Source organism: Xenopus laevis, chromosome 4L, assembly GCF_017654675.1.
Source record: "Xenopus laevis strain J_2021 chromosome 4L, Xenopus_laevis_v10.1, whole genome shotgun sequence".
In the NCBI taxonomy this organism is placed as follows: Eukaryota; Metazoa; Chordata; class Amphibia; order Anura; family Pipidae; genus Xenopus; species Xenopus laevis.
The window spans coordinates 24088500-24101054 of record NC_054377.1 but is presented as its reverse complement, the minus strand read 5'-3'; the positions used below and the strand labels follow the sequence as shown (position 1 = coordinate 24101054).

Here is a 12555-nt window from a genome sequence, read left to right as displayed (position 1 = left end):
TTCCCAACTGTAACTACAAGGCTGGATCCTAATGTAATCTCTTCTTCTGCCAGGTTTCCTCTTGTTCCTGTAAAGAGCCACAACTGCTTCAACTTTAATTTCCAACACAACTTTAACAGCTATACTGCACTGAATGGCCAAGAAAATGTAATTGCTTCGGTTGCCCTTCTAATCACTTTTGCAACTGACATGTTTTTTCTCATTTTCAAAATATCAAAAATGTTCCGTTAGCATTAGATAACTTGGGAAGAAATGCACTGACAAATGTCCTGCTTTATTCGAGAAACTTGTAGGTGCACAAAAGCTCAAGGACTGCACTTGCATACAAACTTAATTTCATGAGCAATAGAATTCTTCCATGGACTCAGAGGACCACTTCCAGAGTGTAAATTGTAATTAAAGGAGAACTTAAGCTTAACTAAAGAAGTAGCTAGAAATGATTTACATTGTGTTTGGGCTTCTGTACCAGCCCAAGGCAACCTCAGCCCTTTAGCAGTAAAGATCTGTGTCTCCAAAGATGCCCCAGTAGCTCCCCATCTTCTTTTCTGCTGATTCAATGCACATGCTCTGTGCTGCTGTCAGTTATAAAGCTTAGGGACCGACTCAAAATATACAGTACACATAGAATATAAATGTCACAATATACAGTAAGGCTGATTAGTAATTATTACAAATAATTACTACATGGCAGCACAGAAACCAGTGCAATTAGCATCAGAATTTAATAATCAGCCCTGTAGCATCAGCTTATATTACAGGCAAAATTAATTTTCTGCTTGATAATTTTCAACAACCCCTAAGCTAAGCTTCTCAACAGCTGCTCAGAGCCCACTGAGCATGTGAGTGTCACAGACACTTTCCAAGATGGTGACCCCCTGTGACAAGTTTGACGTCCTGGATCATTACTGCTATTGACAAGCTGAAACTTTAGGCTGGTGCAATAAGGTCATTATATAAAATATGTAATTTTTAGCCCTATTCATTTTTAGGGATTCAGGGGTTCTCCTTTAAGATGAAGTTGAGTATGATATCTGCAGGGAAAATGTGAACCTAACATTTTAGAAAACACATAGCAAGTGGTATTTTCATTCTTCATGATTCCTCTTGTTCCTGTAAAGAGCCACATTGTAAGAACAGAACAGTTTCAAGCCCAGCTGCAACTAAACCTTTCAATATTCTTGTCCGTCCTTTTTTGATAAAATTTTACAGCTTCAACTAAAAGTTTCATCACAACTTTGACAGTCATACGATGATATATAATTGATTGGGGTGCTGCTCTTCAAAGAACTTTGCAATTGACGTTCTGTTTTTTGTCTCATTTTTTAAATAGGAAGTTGTTTCTTTAAACTGCTAATACGATGTGTTTTGTAACAACATTGCCACCTACTGATACAGTTGGGGAAACATGAGTGTTCTGATGTTTCTTTGCTCATCAGCAGAGTAGATAAGTGACGGCTGTCAGAAAAAGGAGGAATCGGAGGAAGCTGACATTGTGGGCAGGGTGGAGTCAAGAACATTGAGCCTGCCACCCAACTGCAACTTAATGGAGAAGCACTGAGCGCACAAAAAATAGGGCAAAGTGCGTTTTTGCATCCCTTAGTATGTGCATCTGGGGCAATGGTAAATGAAGCCTCTTGTCTGTCAATACTTGGTTTTGTGCATAAGAAAGGCAGTGCCAGACTGGAGAAGCTTTGGCCCACTGGAGGACCTGACCTCCAGGACTTCTGGCACCACCAATCACCCACTTCTCGCAGCTGCCCATTCCACCCCACAATCACCACTGCTGATGCTGCCTGCCCCACTTCCACAAACTCATGCCCGCCATACACAGACCTGATGGTACAGGGAGGTGGGATCCACTGGGATTCCATCTGGTATCCAAATGGGCAAGTCCAAGTAGGGAAGGTGCATTTTAGGTATATAAGGGTGGTGGCACACGGGGAGATTTAGTCAACTGTGATAAATCATCGCTACTGTGGGTGACTAATTTTCCCGAAATGGCTTTCCACCGGCAAGAATGTGAATCACTGGAGGGTTGGCATAAGCGTCGCTTTGGTTTTCCGAAGTTTATTTGTAAGAACCGAGGAGATTAGTTCCCCTCAGTAGTGAAGATTTATTACAGGAGACTAAATCTCCCAGTGTGCCACCATCCTTGTTCTTCCCCTTAAAGGAGAAGGAAAGGTTAAAACTAAGTAAGCCTTATCAGAAAGGTCCATCTAAATATACCAGTAAACCCCCAAAGTAATGTTGCTCTGAGTCCCCTGTCAAAAGAAACACAGCATTTCTTTCCTTCTATTGTGTACACATGGGCTTCTGTATCAGACTTCCTGCCTTCAGTTTAAACCTCATTGCCCTGGGCAAGAGCATGCTCAGTTTGCTCCTCTCCCCCCACCCCTCCCTTCTCTACTGTAATCTGAGCCCAGAGCAGGGAGAGACTCAGGCAGGAAGTGATGTCACACCACATTAATACTGCAGCTCCTATTCTAAACAAACAGAGAGTTTCTAGAGCTTTTTACTCAGGTATGGTAAAACATTCTACAGCATAAATATTGCATTCTAGCTTGCACTATTGCAGCTAATCTACTGGCAATAAAATGCCTCCGTAGCTTTCCTTCTCCTTTAAGGGCTGTAGCACATGGACAGATTCAGGGAGATTTAGTCGCCTGGCGACTAATCACCTCTTCTGTGGGGCGACAATCTCCCAAACTGCCTTCCCCCTACTATAATGAGAAAACGCCAGCGCCAATGCACTCGCGGCACTTCGATTTCAGAAGTCACCCTGAAGTTTCCGCCTGAGGCAACTTCGAAAATTGAAGAGGTGTGAGTGCATTGGCGCTGGCGTTTTCTCATTATAGCAGGCGGAAGGCAGTTTGGGGAGATAGTTGCCCCGCAGAAGAGGCGATTAGTCTCCAGGTGACTAAATCTCCCCGAATCTGCCCGTGTGCTAGCTCCCTTAGCAATAGATTATTTGTAATGCTGCTTTCAGTGTTGGAGAAGAATACCCTGACATTATAAATTGTGATAATCATCCCGAGACGCTAGGTTGCAAATACAAAATGGCTCAGCCTAATCTGTGTGGCCACCTTACAACCTTTCGCTCACATTCATAGTAAGCATTGTCAGTGGATCTCTTTGTGAAAGTCCCAGGCATCCCACTGTTTTCAAGCACAGTAAGATAAGAACCATGATATGGTTATCATCGATCAAACACATAAATCTTTCTGTAAAATCGGAGGTTTAAAAACAGCGAATGCATTCTGCTAACTAGTCATATTGTATATCAAGGACTAGAGAATATTTGGAACATGTCTAGTATCTAAAAATCCAGAACAGGTTGGATTATATAAAACGTGGCTTACAATTAGGAGTAACATAGTAGATCATCAGAAGCACATTCAGGTTTTTATACACTATAGTACATTATAGGTTTATAAAATAAATACGGTCACTGGCGGTAAAGCAATACCTACGGGATTATTTATTAAAGTCCGAATGCCAAAAAAAAAACCCAAATTTTTTTTTACTTTAAAATCCCTATTTTTAGTGAAAAGAAAACTCTAATTTTTCAGGATTTACTATAACCCGAGGATGGAATAAGTCAGAATCTGAAATGTATAAGTCAATGGGAGAAGTCCAGAAGATATCCTGATCTGCGCTTAGTTTTGTGCAGGTTTTCAGGCACAAAATCCGAAAAATTTGTTTGTTTCAAATTTTCAGATGATTTTCACATTTTTTTTCCCCGAACTGGAAATTTTAGATAGATAACGGGAAATAACCTGTGTGGATTTGGTCGGAGTATATTTCAGAAACTAATGAGATAAATTCGGATTTTGATAAATAACATCCCCTAGTCTGATTTAAATAATAGCAACTTTGCATACACAAGGACACACTGCAGCTATTTACAGAATTGATTTTTATTTAAAATACATTTAAATATACAATTTCTTTAAAAGATGACCTACATTAAAACTGAGGAATTAGATGTAGGGGCACATTTATTAGCTCGAGTGAATGAATAGAAGAAAAAATAATTCGAATTTCGAACTTTTTTTTGGCTACTTCGGCCATCGAATTGGCTACTTCGACTTCGAATCGAACGATTCGAACTGAAAATCATTCGACTATTCGACAGTCGAAGTACTGTCTCTTTAAAAAAAACTTCGACCCCCTTCTTCTCCAACTAAAACCTTTAAAACATTAAAACTGAGGAATTAGATGTAGGGGCACATTTAGTAGCTCGAGTGAATGAATAGAAGAAAAAATACTTTGAATTTCGAAATTCTTTTGGGCTACTTCGGCCTACGACTATGAATCGAGCGATTCAAACTAAAAATCGTTCGACTATTCGTCTCTTTAAAAAAAACTTTGACCCCCTACTTCGCCAACTAAAACCTACCGAACATCAATATTAGCCTATGGGGAAGGTTCCCATAGGCTTTCTAACAAATTTCCGATTAAAGGAAAATCGTTTGATCGATGGATTAAAATCCTTAGAATTGTTCGATTTAATTGCGGTAAATCCTTCGACTTCGATATTCGAAGGATTTAACTTCGACAGTTGAATATCGAGGGTTAAGTAACCCTTGATATTCGACCCTAAGTAAATGTGCCCCGTAGTATCTACAAGTTATATATTATATATACCAACCTGCAAAAACCGCACTCACAGGACTTAAGTCCTCCTGAAGAAGGCTCGAGTGTATGAGCCGAAACGTCAAAATAAATTATTTTTTGCTTTGCACCTGACAAGTTAGTTGGTTTACATAAACATATAACCAGCACCCAGGCGGTTGTTGTTTCTACATGAGTGCTCCAGTTCTACTGGGGATATATATATATATATATATATATATATATATATATATATATATATATATATATATACACACACACACGTAAAAAGCCATTTGAAAATGTTCCGTTAGAATTAGAGAGCCATCTGAACAAATGAAACATATAAAAATACAACTTTTCGATAAATAGAAGCAGTATAAAAATACAACTTTTACAAAACGTTCCTAGTAGGAATGCATTCAGGCCAAGAACTTTATTTTATCAATGGAAGAAGGCTGCCATGGTCAGAAACTTGAGGGTCACTGCCAGACCATAAATGACAATCAAGATGATGTTGATGATGAGATCAGCTCGCAGGATGTATGTCTGCCATGTTAGGAAATATATGGCTAGGAATATGTTCCCGACTGTAACTACAAGGCTGGATCCTAATGTAATCTTTTCTTCTGCCAGGTTTCCTCTTGTTCCTGTAAAGAGCCACATTGTAAGAACAGAACAGATTCAAACCCAGCTGCAATTAAACTTTCAACAATCTTGAAAATTGATTTTTCATAACATTTTACTACAATATACAATTTTCAGAAGGTTTTGCTGCAAAACGCCCATAGACTCCAATGAGTGAACAAAAATTTGTCGCACCAATGACTTCAATGCATTTACTGAATTTTCCAAAATGGTTCTGATTCACCCATCACTAGCCATTACATAATACTATAAAGAAAATTGCCATTTTATGAAAAGGCCTCTCCCACAGTGCACACAAAGAAGGGCCACACATACATGTTAGGTCACATGAGCTAATTAAAGGGGACCTGTCACCCTAAGAAATAATTCCTTATTCTTTTCTATCATGTTAGCTTTACTTACATTATATTTATTATTTAAACTTTGTTTCCTTCAGTCTTGGAATTACACAATCACAGCAAACAGGCAGGAGCCATTTTGTGGACACTGTTATGAAGATTAAAATTGTATATCACCCCAATATCTTGTGTATGCACAATAATGGAGGACCAAATACCCATTCGCAGTGCCCTATACGATCGTAGAGCCTGGGAAGGGAAGGGGAAATTTGAGGAGTGCAGTGACATGTAGGAATTGCTGGGTGCCTCAGGCACAGAAGCGGGGCAGATATTTGATTGACAGCTTAAGGTGGCCATACACCTCAAGGTGGGCATATCGGAGAGAGATCCGCTCGTTTGGCGACATCGCCAAACGAGCGGATCTCTCCGTGTATGGCCACCTTTAGATATTTAAACACCTTTATAACAGGTATGGACGCTTTAATGAAAAAAAAAAAAATTGTGTTTCATTTGCAAAGGATTTTCATTATGCAGCTTTCAATGTGTAGGTGACAGGTCCACTTTAACAGACACAATTCTGTCTTTTGCTTCCACACAGAAGAATAAGGACGTGATCACTACATGATGCTCGCTAGAAGAACCCCCGAACAGTGCAGTTTTTTGCCGATAAGAGCATCGGCCTGCGGTTTCAGGTAAGTAGATACAATCACTTGGGGGTGCCTAACATTTGGCACCCCAAAGTAAACTCAGCCTTTCCTTCTCCTTTAAAGGAACGGTTCAGAGTAAAAATAAAAACTGGGTACATAAATAGGTTGTGCATAATAAAAAATATTTCTAATACAATGTATTGTATAGTAGAAGTGAGCAGATGACTAACATAACATAACACTACTTTCTGCTTTTCAGCTCTCTAACTCTGAGTTAGTCAGCGACTTTAAGGGGGGACACATGGGACATAACTGTTCAGTGAATTTGCAATTGATCCTTAGCATGCAGCTGAGATTAGAAATCAAAAAGTTATGACCCATGTGGCCCCCCTCAAGTCAGGCCCGGATTTGTGGAAAGGCCACCTAGGCCCGGGCCTAGGGTGACAGGATTTTAGGGGGGCGGCATGCTGCCCAACCACACCCACATTGGTTCAAAAACACTGGGGATGCGCTGGAGATACAATCATTTTTTAAATTTCCCATGCGCCAATCCTCATTGATGATGAAAATTTGCATGAATAAAGGGGGGGGACAGGGGCGATGAACGGCAGTGGGCCTAGGGGCACCCAATATCTAAATCCGGCCCTGCCTCAAGTCTCTGATTGGTTACTGCCTGGTAAACAATCAGTGCAAACCAAGAGAGCTGCAAAGCAGGAAGTAGTGTTCTGGTTATTATATTACACATCCAGTCACTCCAGCCTTTATATATCACATTTTTGGCTAACTAACTATATTAGAAACATTTTTTATTTTGCCCTGCCTATATTTTTACCCAGTTTTTATTTTTATACTGAAAAATTCCTTTAATGCCACTCCCTATATTCAAGTAGCATTATATAGCTGCCACCAGGCACGGTGCATTTGGAGATTTTTCCTCATCTGGCAAAAGCCTTATACAACTAGAAATTAAAATAACAAAGAAGTGTAAATTATATTTTATTATACATGTACTTACCAAGGTACAGTTGTAAAGGCTCGAGAAATCCCATCAGAAACAAAAGGCAAAGATCCAGAGCTAGGTTGCTACCAGGATAACTAAATACTTGACCTACAATTAGGAGTAACACTGTGACTTATCAGGAATACATTCAGATTTTCATACAATGAAGTAGGACTATAATAACAGAGAGGCAGTTAAAGCAACATCTAGTCTGATTTTAATATAAAATATATACAGTATGTCGTTGGCAAAGGGCAAATACAGCCACAGTACTTTTAAATGGCAATACTCTTCCATTAGTCACTATGTATCAGAAGTAGGTTTAGAGAAGACAGGAACATAGGTTGCGCCCTTCCAGAAGTGCTGTGTACTTACTTTTATATATGAGCATCAACAGAGTGGCTAAGAAATAAAACACATAGTATATCACATTTAAATACAGCAGCATCTGTAGAGGAACAGATGATAACTGGAGTAGAAATATTAAGGAAAGACTTAGAAACATTTCCATAACTAAAACATCTGGCTTCTATGTAGCCTCATACACACATAGATTAATTACATTAGTAGCAGCAGTATAAAACTGTACTGTACAAAAAGTCTACGGTGAGTGCTACTCAAGGCACTTCGATTTAGACAGTGATTGTGCTGGGAATCCATTATGATCACTGGCAGATGTGGAAGGGTGAATATGTTATGAATTTCACACTGGCTACTCGTGGCGCATCTCATTCCAGATAAGGAGGGTCTCACACATGGAGAGTAGCATCAATATGCTCAATATCATCCTCCATTTCCCACAATAACAGTTTTTATGTTATTTAAGCTTGTATGTCCAAGTGTCAGAACAGGTTCTTTTGAAAGATCCTCATTCTTGGCACTGGAGAATGGTTTTAGGTCTCTGGATGCCACGTGTTTGGCAAGTACAAACGGCAGCAGATGCACTGCTATATATCAGTGATCCCCAATGTGTGGCTGGTGAGCAACGTTTCTCACCAACTCCTTGGATGTTGCTCCGAGTGGCCTCAAAGCAGGTGCTTATTTTTGAATTCCAGGCTTGGAGGCAAGTTTTAGTTGCATAAAAACCAGATGTACTGCCAAACAGAGTCTCCTGTAGTCTGCCAGTCCAAATAGGGGCCACCAAATGGCCAATCACAGCTCTTATTTTTCACCCCCAGGCACTTTTTTCATGCTTGTGCTGCTCCCCAGCTGTTTTTACATTTGAATGTTGCTCACTGAAAAAAGGTTGGGTACCAGGCTCTGATTTGTGGAAAGGTCACCAAGGCCCGGGCCTAGGGCAGCAGGATTTTAGGGGGCGTCAGGCTGTCCGACCACACCCACATTGGTTCAGAAACACTGAAGATGCGCAGGAGATACAATCGTTTTTTTAAATTTCAATCCCTATTGCTCTAAAATTTTGCATGAATAAAGGAAAGGTGGATGGGCGGCGAACAACAGCAGGTCTAGGGGCGTCCGCTATGTAAATCCGGCCCTGTTGGGACCCCCCGGTTTTATGCAGGTATAGAATCTGTCATTGGAAACCTGTTATCCAGAAAGCTCAGAATTACAGGATGGCCATCTCCTGTAGACACCATTTTATCCAAATAATGCAAATTTTAAAAATGATTTCCATTTTCTCTGCAATAATAAAACAGTAGCTTGTACTTGATCCCAACTAAGATATAATTAATCCGTATTGGAAGCAAAACCAGCCTATTGGGTTTATTTAATGTTTACAGGATTTTCCAGTAGACTTAAGGTATGCAGATACAAAGTATGGAAAGATCCTTTATCCGGAGCATTCTGGATAACAGGTCCCATACCTGTACTGTAAAATGTGTATGAATTGCAAACCACAGACAAGTAAGCAGCGTGATTACCTGCAATGTGTCCTTTATCACACAACACCCTCAGGCTGATTTACTTTACTTTATTTAGTTCCATTACAGCTAAATTAGTAAATGAGCACCATGGTATTTCTTTATGACAGTTCCCTTTCATGGGACCAGCAGCACTTGAAAATGACAAAGCATTTACCTCAAAGTTCACTTGGTCTGCACTTTTTTTGAAAGTGTGATATTTCTACAGTAGAACCCCAATTTTACATGTTTCAGGAGCCAGAAAAAAAAATCAGGAAAATGTAAAATCAGTGCAATGTATTATGCATAATATATAGGTGAGTGAAAAGTTAAAATCAGGGGATGTAAATTTACATCCCCTGTACCTGTAGTTTTTACATTAGGGCTATTGGAAGGTGTTCATGAATATGTATCTAAGCCTGAAATAACCAGACTGGGTGGGGATTTAACACATCAGTAAAAAAGACTGCTGAATGCAGCAGAACGGATAGCAATGATGTGTTCCTTGCCTGAAGGGTTTCTATAAGCCACAGCTATGATTGCTGGCCTAGATGTGCAGGTAGCCAAATCAGGCACAGATCGGCTAGATCTGAATCTCAAAGTGTATAGGCAGTTTTATAAATTTGATCCCAGGTTCTTGGCATCACTGTCTCATGCCAATGTGCTCTCTCTTTCTCTCCCTCTCTCTAAGACAATATATAAAGGATACAACCACAGAACTCTTTCCTGTAAGAAGAGAAAAAAATATTGCAATTAAACACACAATTAAACACACAAAGCAAAGCCTTCTTCTAACTCTTTCCAGCTTTCAAATGGGGGTCACTGACCCCATCTAAAAGCAAATGCTCTCTAAGGCTACACATTTATTGTAATTTCTACTTGTTTTTACTCATCTTTCTGCCACCTTTTTTCTTTCCCAAAACCGGCCTTTTGATAATGCCACACTGGGCTGAAATCAACCAGCTGAAATACTCAGCCCGAAAATCAGCCCCTACGCGGGCATTAGCTGTATGCTCCTGGAACCATTGTGTTGGCTTGGGTGCAGGCACCCGCAGCTGATTTTGATGTGTCATACCTCCCAACTGTCCTGTTTTCAGCAGGGCAGTCCCAAGTTTGTACTGAAAAGTCCCGACTTTCTCTGCACTGAACAGCCAGAAAAAGATACGTTTCTAACTTAATTGGCTTTGGCAGAGAGCCCAGAACATCCACCTGGTGCAGCTAAGAGTGTAACAATTTTGAGATAAGCAAATAAGTAATTGTAACAATTTAGATAAGGAGGTCCCTTGGGAAAAGTAATACTCACAGCTTAAAACGCAATTCACCTTCATTAACAAAACTGTAAGAGCAGAGACACATGTTGCAATTCGGGGAGCTTAGTCACCCGGCGACAAATCTCCTCTTCTTTGGGGCGACTAATCTTCCCGAACTGCCTCCCCTGCCTTAATGCAGACTAGAATGAAAATCGAGGTAACTTTGGGGGACTTCGGGAAAAAATGCGCTCAAAGTGCTCATTCTAGTCGGCGGGAAGGCAGTTCGGGGAGATTAGTCGCCGGGCGTCTAATCTCCCCCGGAATTGCAGCATGTGTCTCTGCCCTAATAACTGAAAAAATACCACAGAAATATGTTCAAACTTTCATAACCTGGCAAATTTTGAAAAATTAACATGGTAATTGGTGTGGTTCAAAAATGTACACACAGCGACTTTTTTTGTCCCTCTTTTTATTTCCAAAATGTTGGGAAGGTATGATGTGTGAATGCAACAGTCAGAGGTGGCAACCATATGTATGTATCCAGACCATGCCCAGGGCACCCACCTTTAATGCCCATGTGAGTTGCAGGGCAGGCATGAGTATATTACTAAGCCAATGGCAAGCAGAGGAAATGGGGCATGCCAAGCCTTTGGGCAGATAGGCTAAAGCTTTGACTGCGGCCCTCTAAAGACAGGGTAAGACTGGGCCAGAGCCAGTGGGCCACCGGGAAAAAACCCAGTGGGCCCTGTCGACCAGACCTGCTCCTGTGGAACTGTGGGCACACTCCCCCACTCCCAATGCACGGAAGAACATGCAAAATGTACAAGTATGCGGTGCATGGGAATGGGGGGGGGGTCTGGTGGCCTGATGAAGGACTGCGGGGGGGGGGCAGGGTGGCACTGGCAGCCCAGCAACAATGACTAAAGATTTTGGGCCAGCCTGCATACAACTCATAATTTCCCCATTAGCAGGCCCAGACTGGAAATCTGTGGATCCTGGCAAATGCCAGAGGGGCTGCTGCAACATGTAATAGACAGTCACTATTTATTGGGCTGGTGGGAGGCTGTTTGGGCCTCTTTGTGCTTGAGATGTCAGGGCCTATTTTTGACTCCTGGTCCAGGGCCGCCTAATAGTCCCTTCTGGGAGCCCAAGTCACATGCTCTCCAGTCCCTATTTCTCATTTCTATCTCTTGTACAGGGGTGCCATCAGATAGACTGTCTCTCTTTGGGAGTCTATACATACCTCCCAACATTTTGGAAGTAAAAAGAGGGACAAAAAATGTTTTTGCACGTAGCGCGGCAACCATTTTTTGACCACGCCCATTTTTTTGGCCACACACCCTAATTACCATGTTCATTTTACAAAATTTGGCAGGTTATGAAAGATTGAAAATATTTCTCCTTCTCTAAACTGTTACAATTACTTATTTTCTTATCTCTAAATTGTTACAAAGTATCTTATTTGCACCTGTTAGCTGTTCTGGGCCCTCTGCCAAAAGCCAATTAAGTTAGAAACTTTGTTTCTTTTTCTGGCTGTTCAGTGCAGAGAAAATAGGGACTTTCAAGTACAAATGAGGGACTGCAGGTTGAGCTGTCAAAAGAGGGACTGTCCCTCCGAAAAAGGGACAGTTGGGAGGTATGATATGAGGTTGATATTTAAAGCTCCACGTCTCATGAGCAATAACGCGCCCCCTTACAATTGTTGTACCATGTGCCCCTCCCCCGATGCCAGCCTCAGCCCTGTGCAGTATCCTCGGTAGTTAAGAGAATAATACAGAGCGCAAAAGAAGCTCTGGCTAATAACCCACATGGCTGGATTGGAGGCACCGATTGAATAAACCACATTCCAGTTAATCTGAACCCCAAATACGACTGAAGGACTAGTTATTTAGGAAAAACCTATTTGGTAACCAAGGCAACGCCCAAGCTACTCACCTCTTCCAACCACCGCCATTTTATTACTATCTCGGATATCATCGGCAATTTCCGTTTCCCCACAATACGCGCCTTTGTATAGGGTCGGACATTTTTGTTTTGGGAAATTGTCCTTTATTTCCTTAGATATGAACGCTAATTACACTGAGTAAATACTGTGAAAACCTAACTCGGGCATTTTCACTGTCAAATTGAATGGAAGATTTAAAGCCAAGAAAGCGAAGTATGTTCAATGATTAGCCAACCAGCGAGGGTTCTTAACGC

The 12555-nt window shown here is 41.0% G+C and overlaps 1 protein-coding gene across 1 annotated transcript; it reads right to left on the bottom strand.

Moving 5' to 3' along the window:
• Positions 1-5040: 5040 nt before the first annotated feature.
• Positions 5041-12443, bottom strand: tmem80.L (transmembrane protein 80 L homeolog). The gene is made up of 5 exons (XM_018257560.2): positions 12292-12443; positions 9816-9832; positions 7623-7716; positions 7263-7355; positions 5041-5264 (listed from the first exon to the last, which is right to left on the bottom strand). The coding sequence occupies exons 1-5, from the start codon at positions 12308-12310 to the stop codon at positions 5059-5061; spliced, it is 429 nt and encodes a 142-aa protein (XP_018113049.1). The 5' UTR covers positions 12311-12443; the 3' UTR covers positions 5041-5058.
• Positions 12444-12555: the final 112 nt, after the last annotated feature.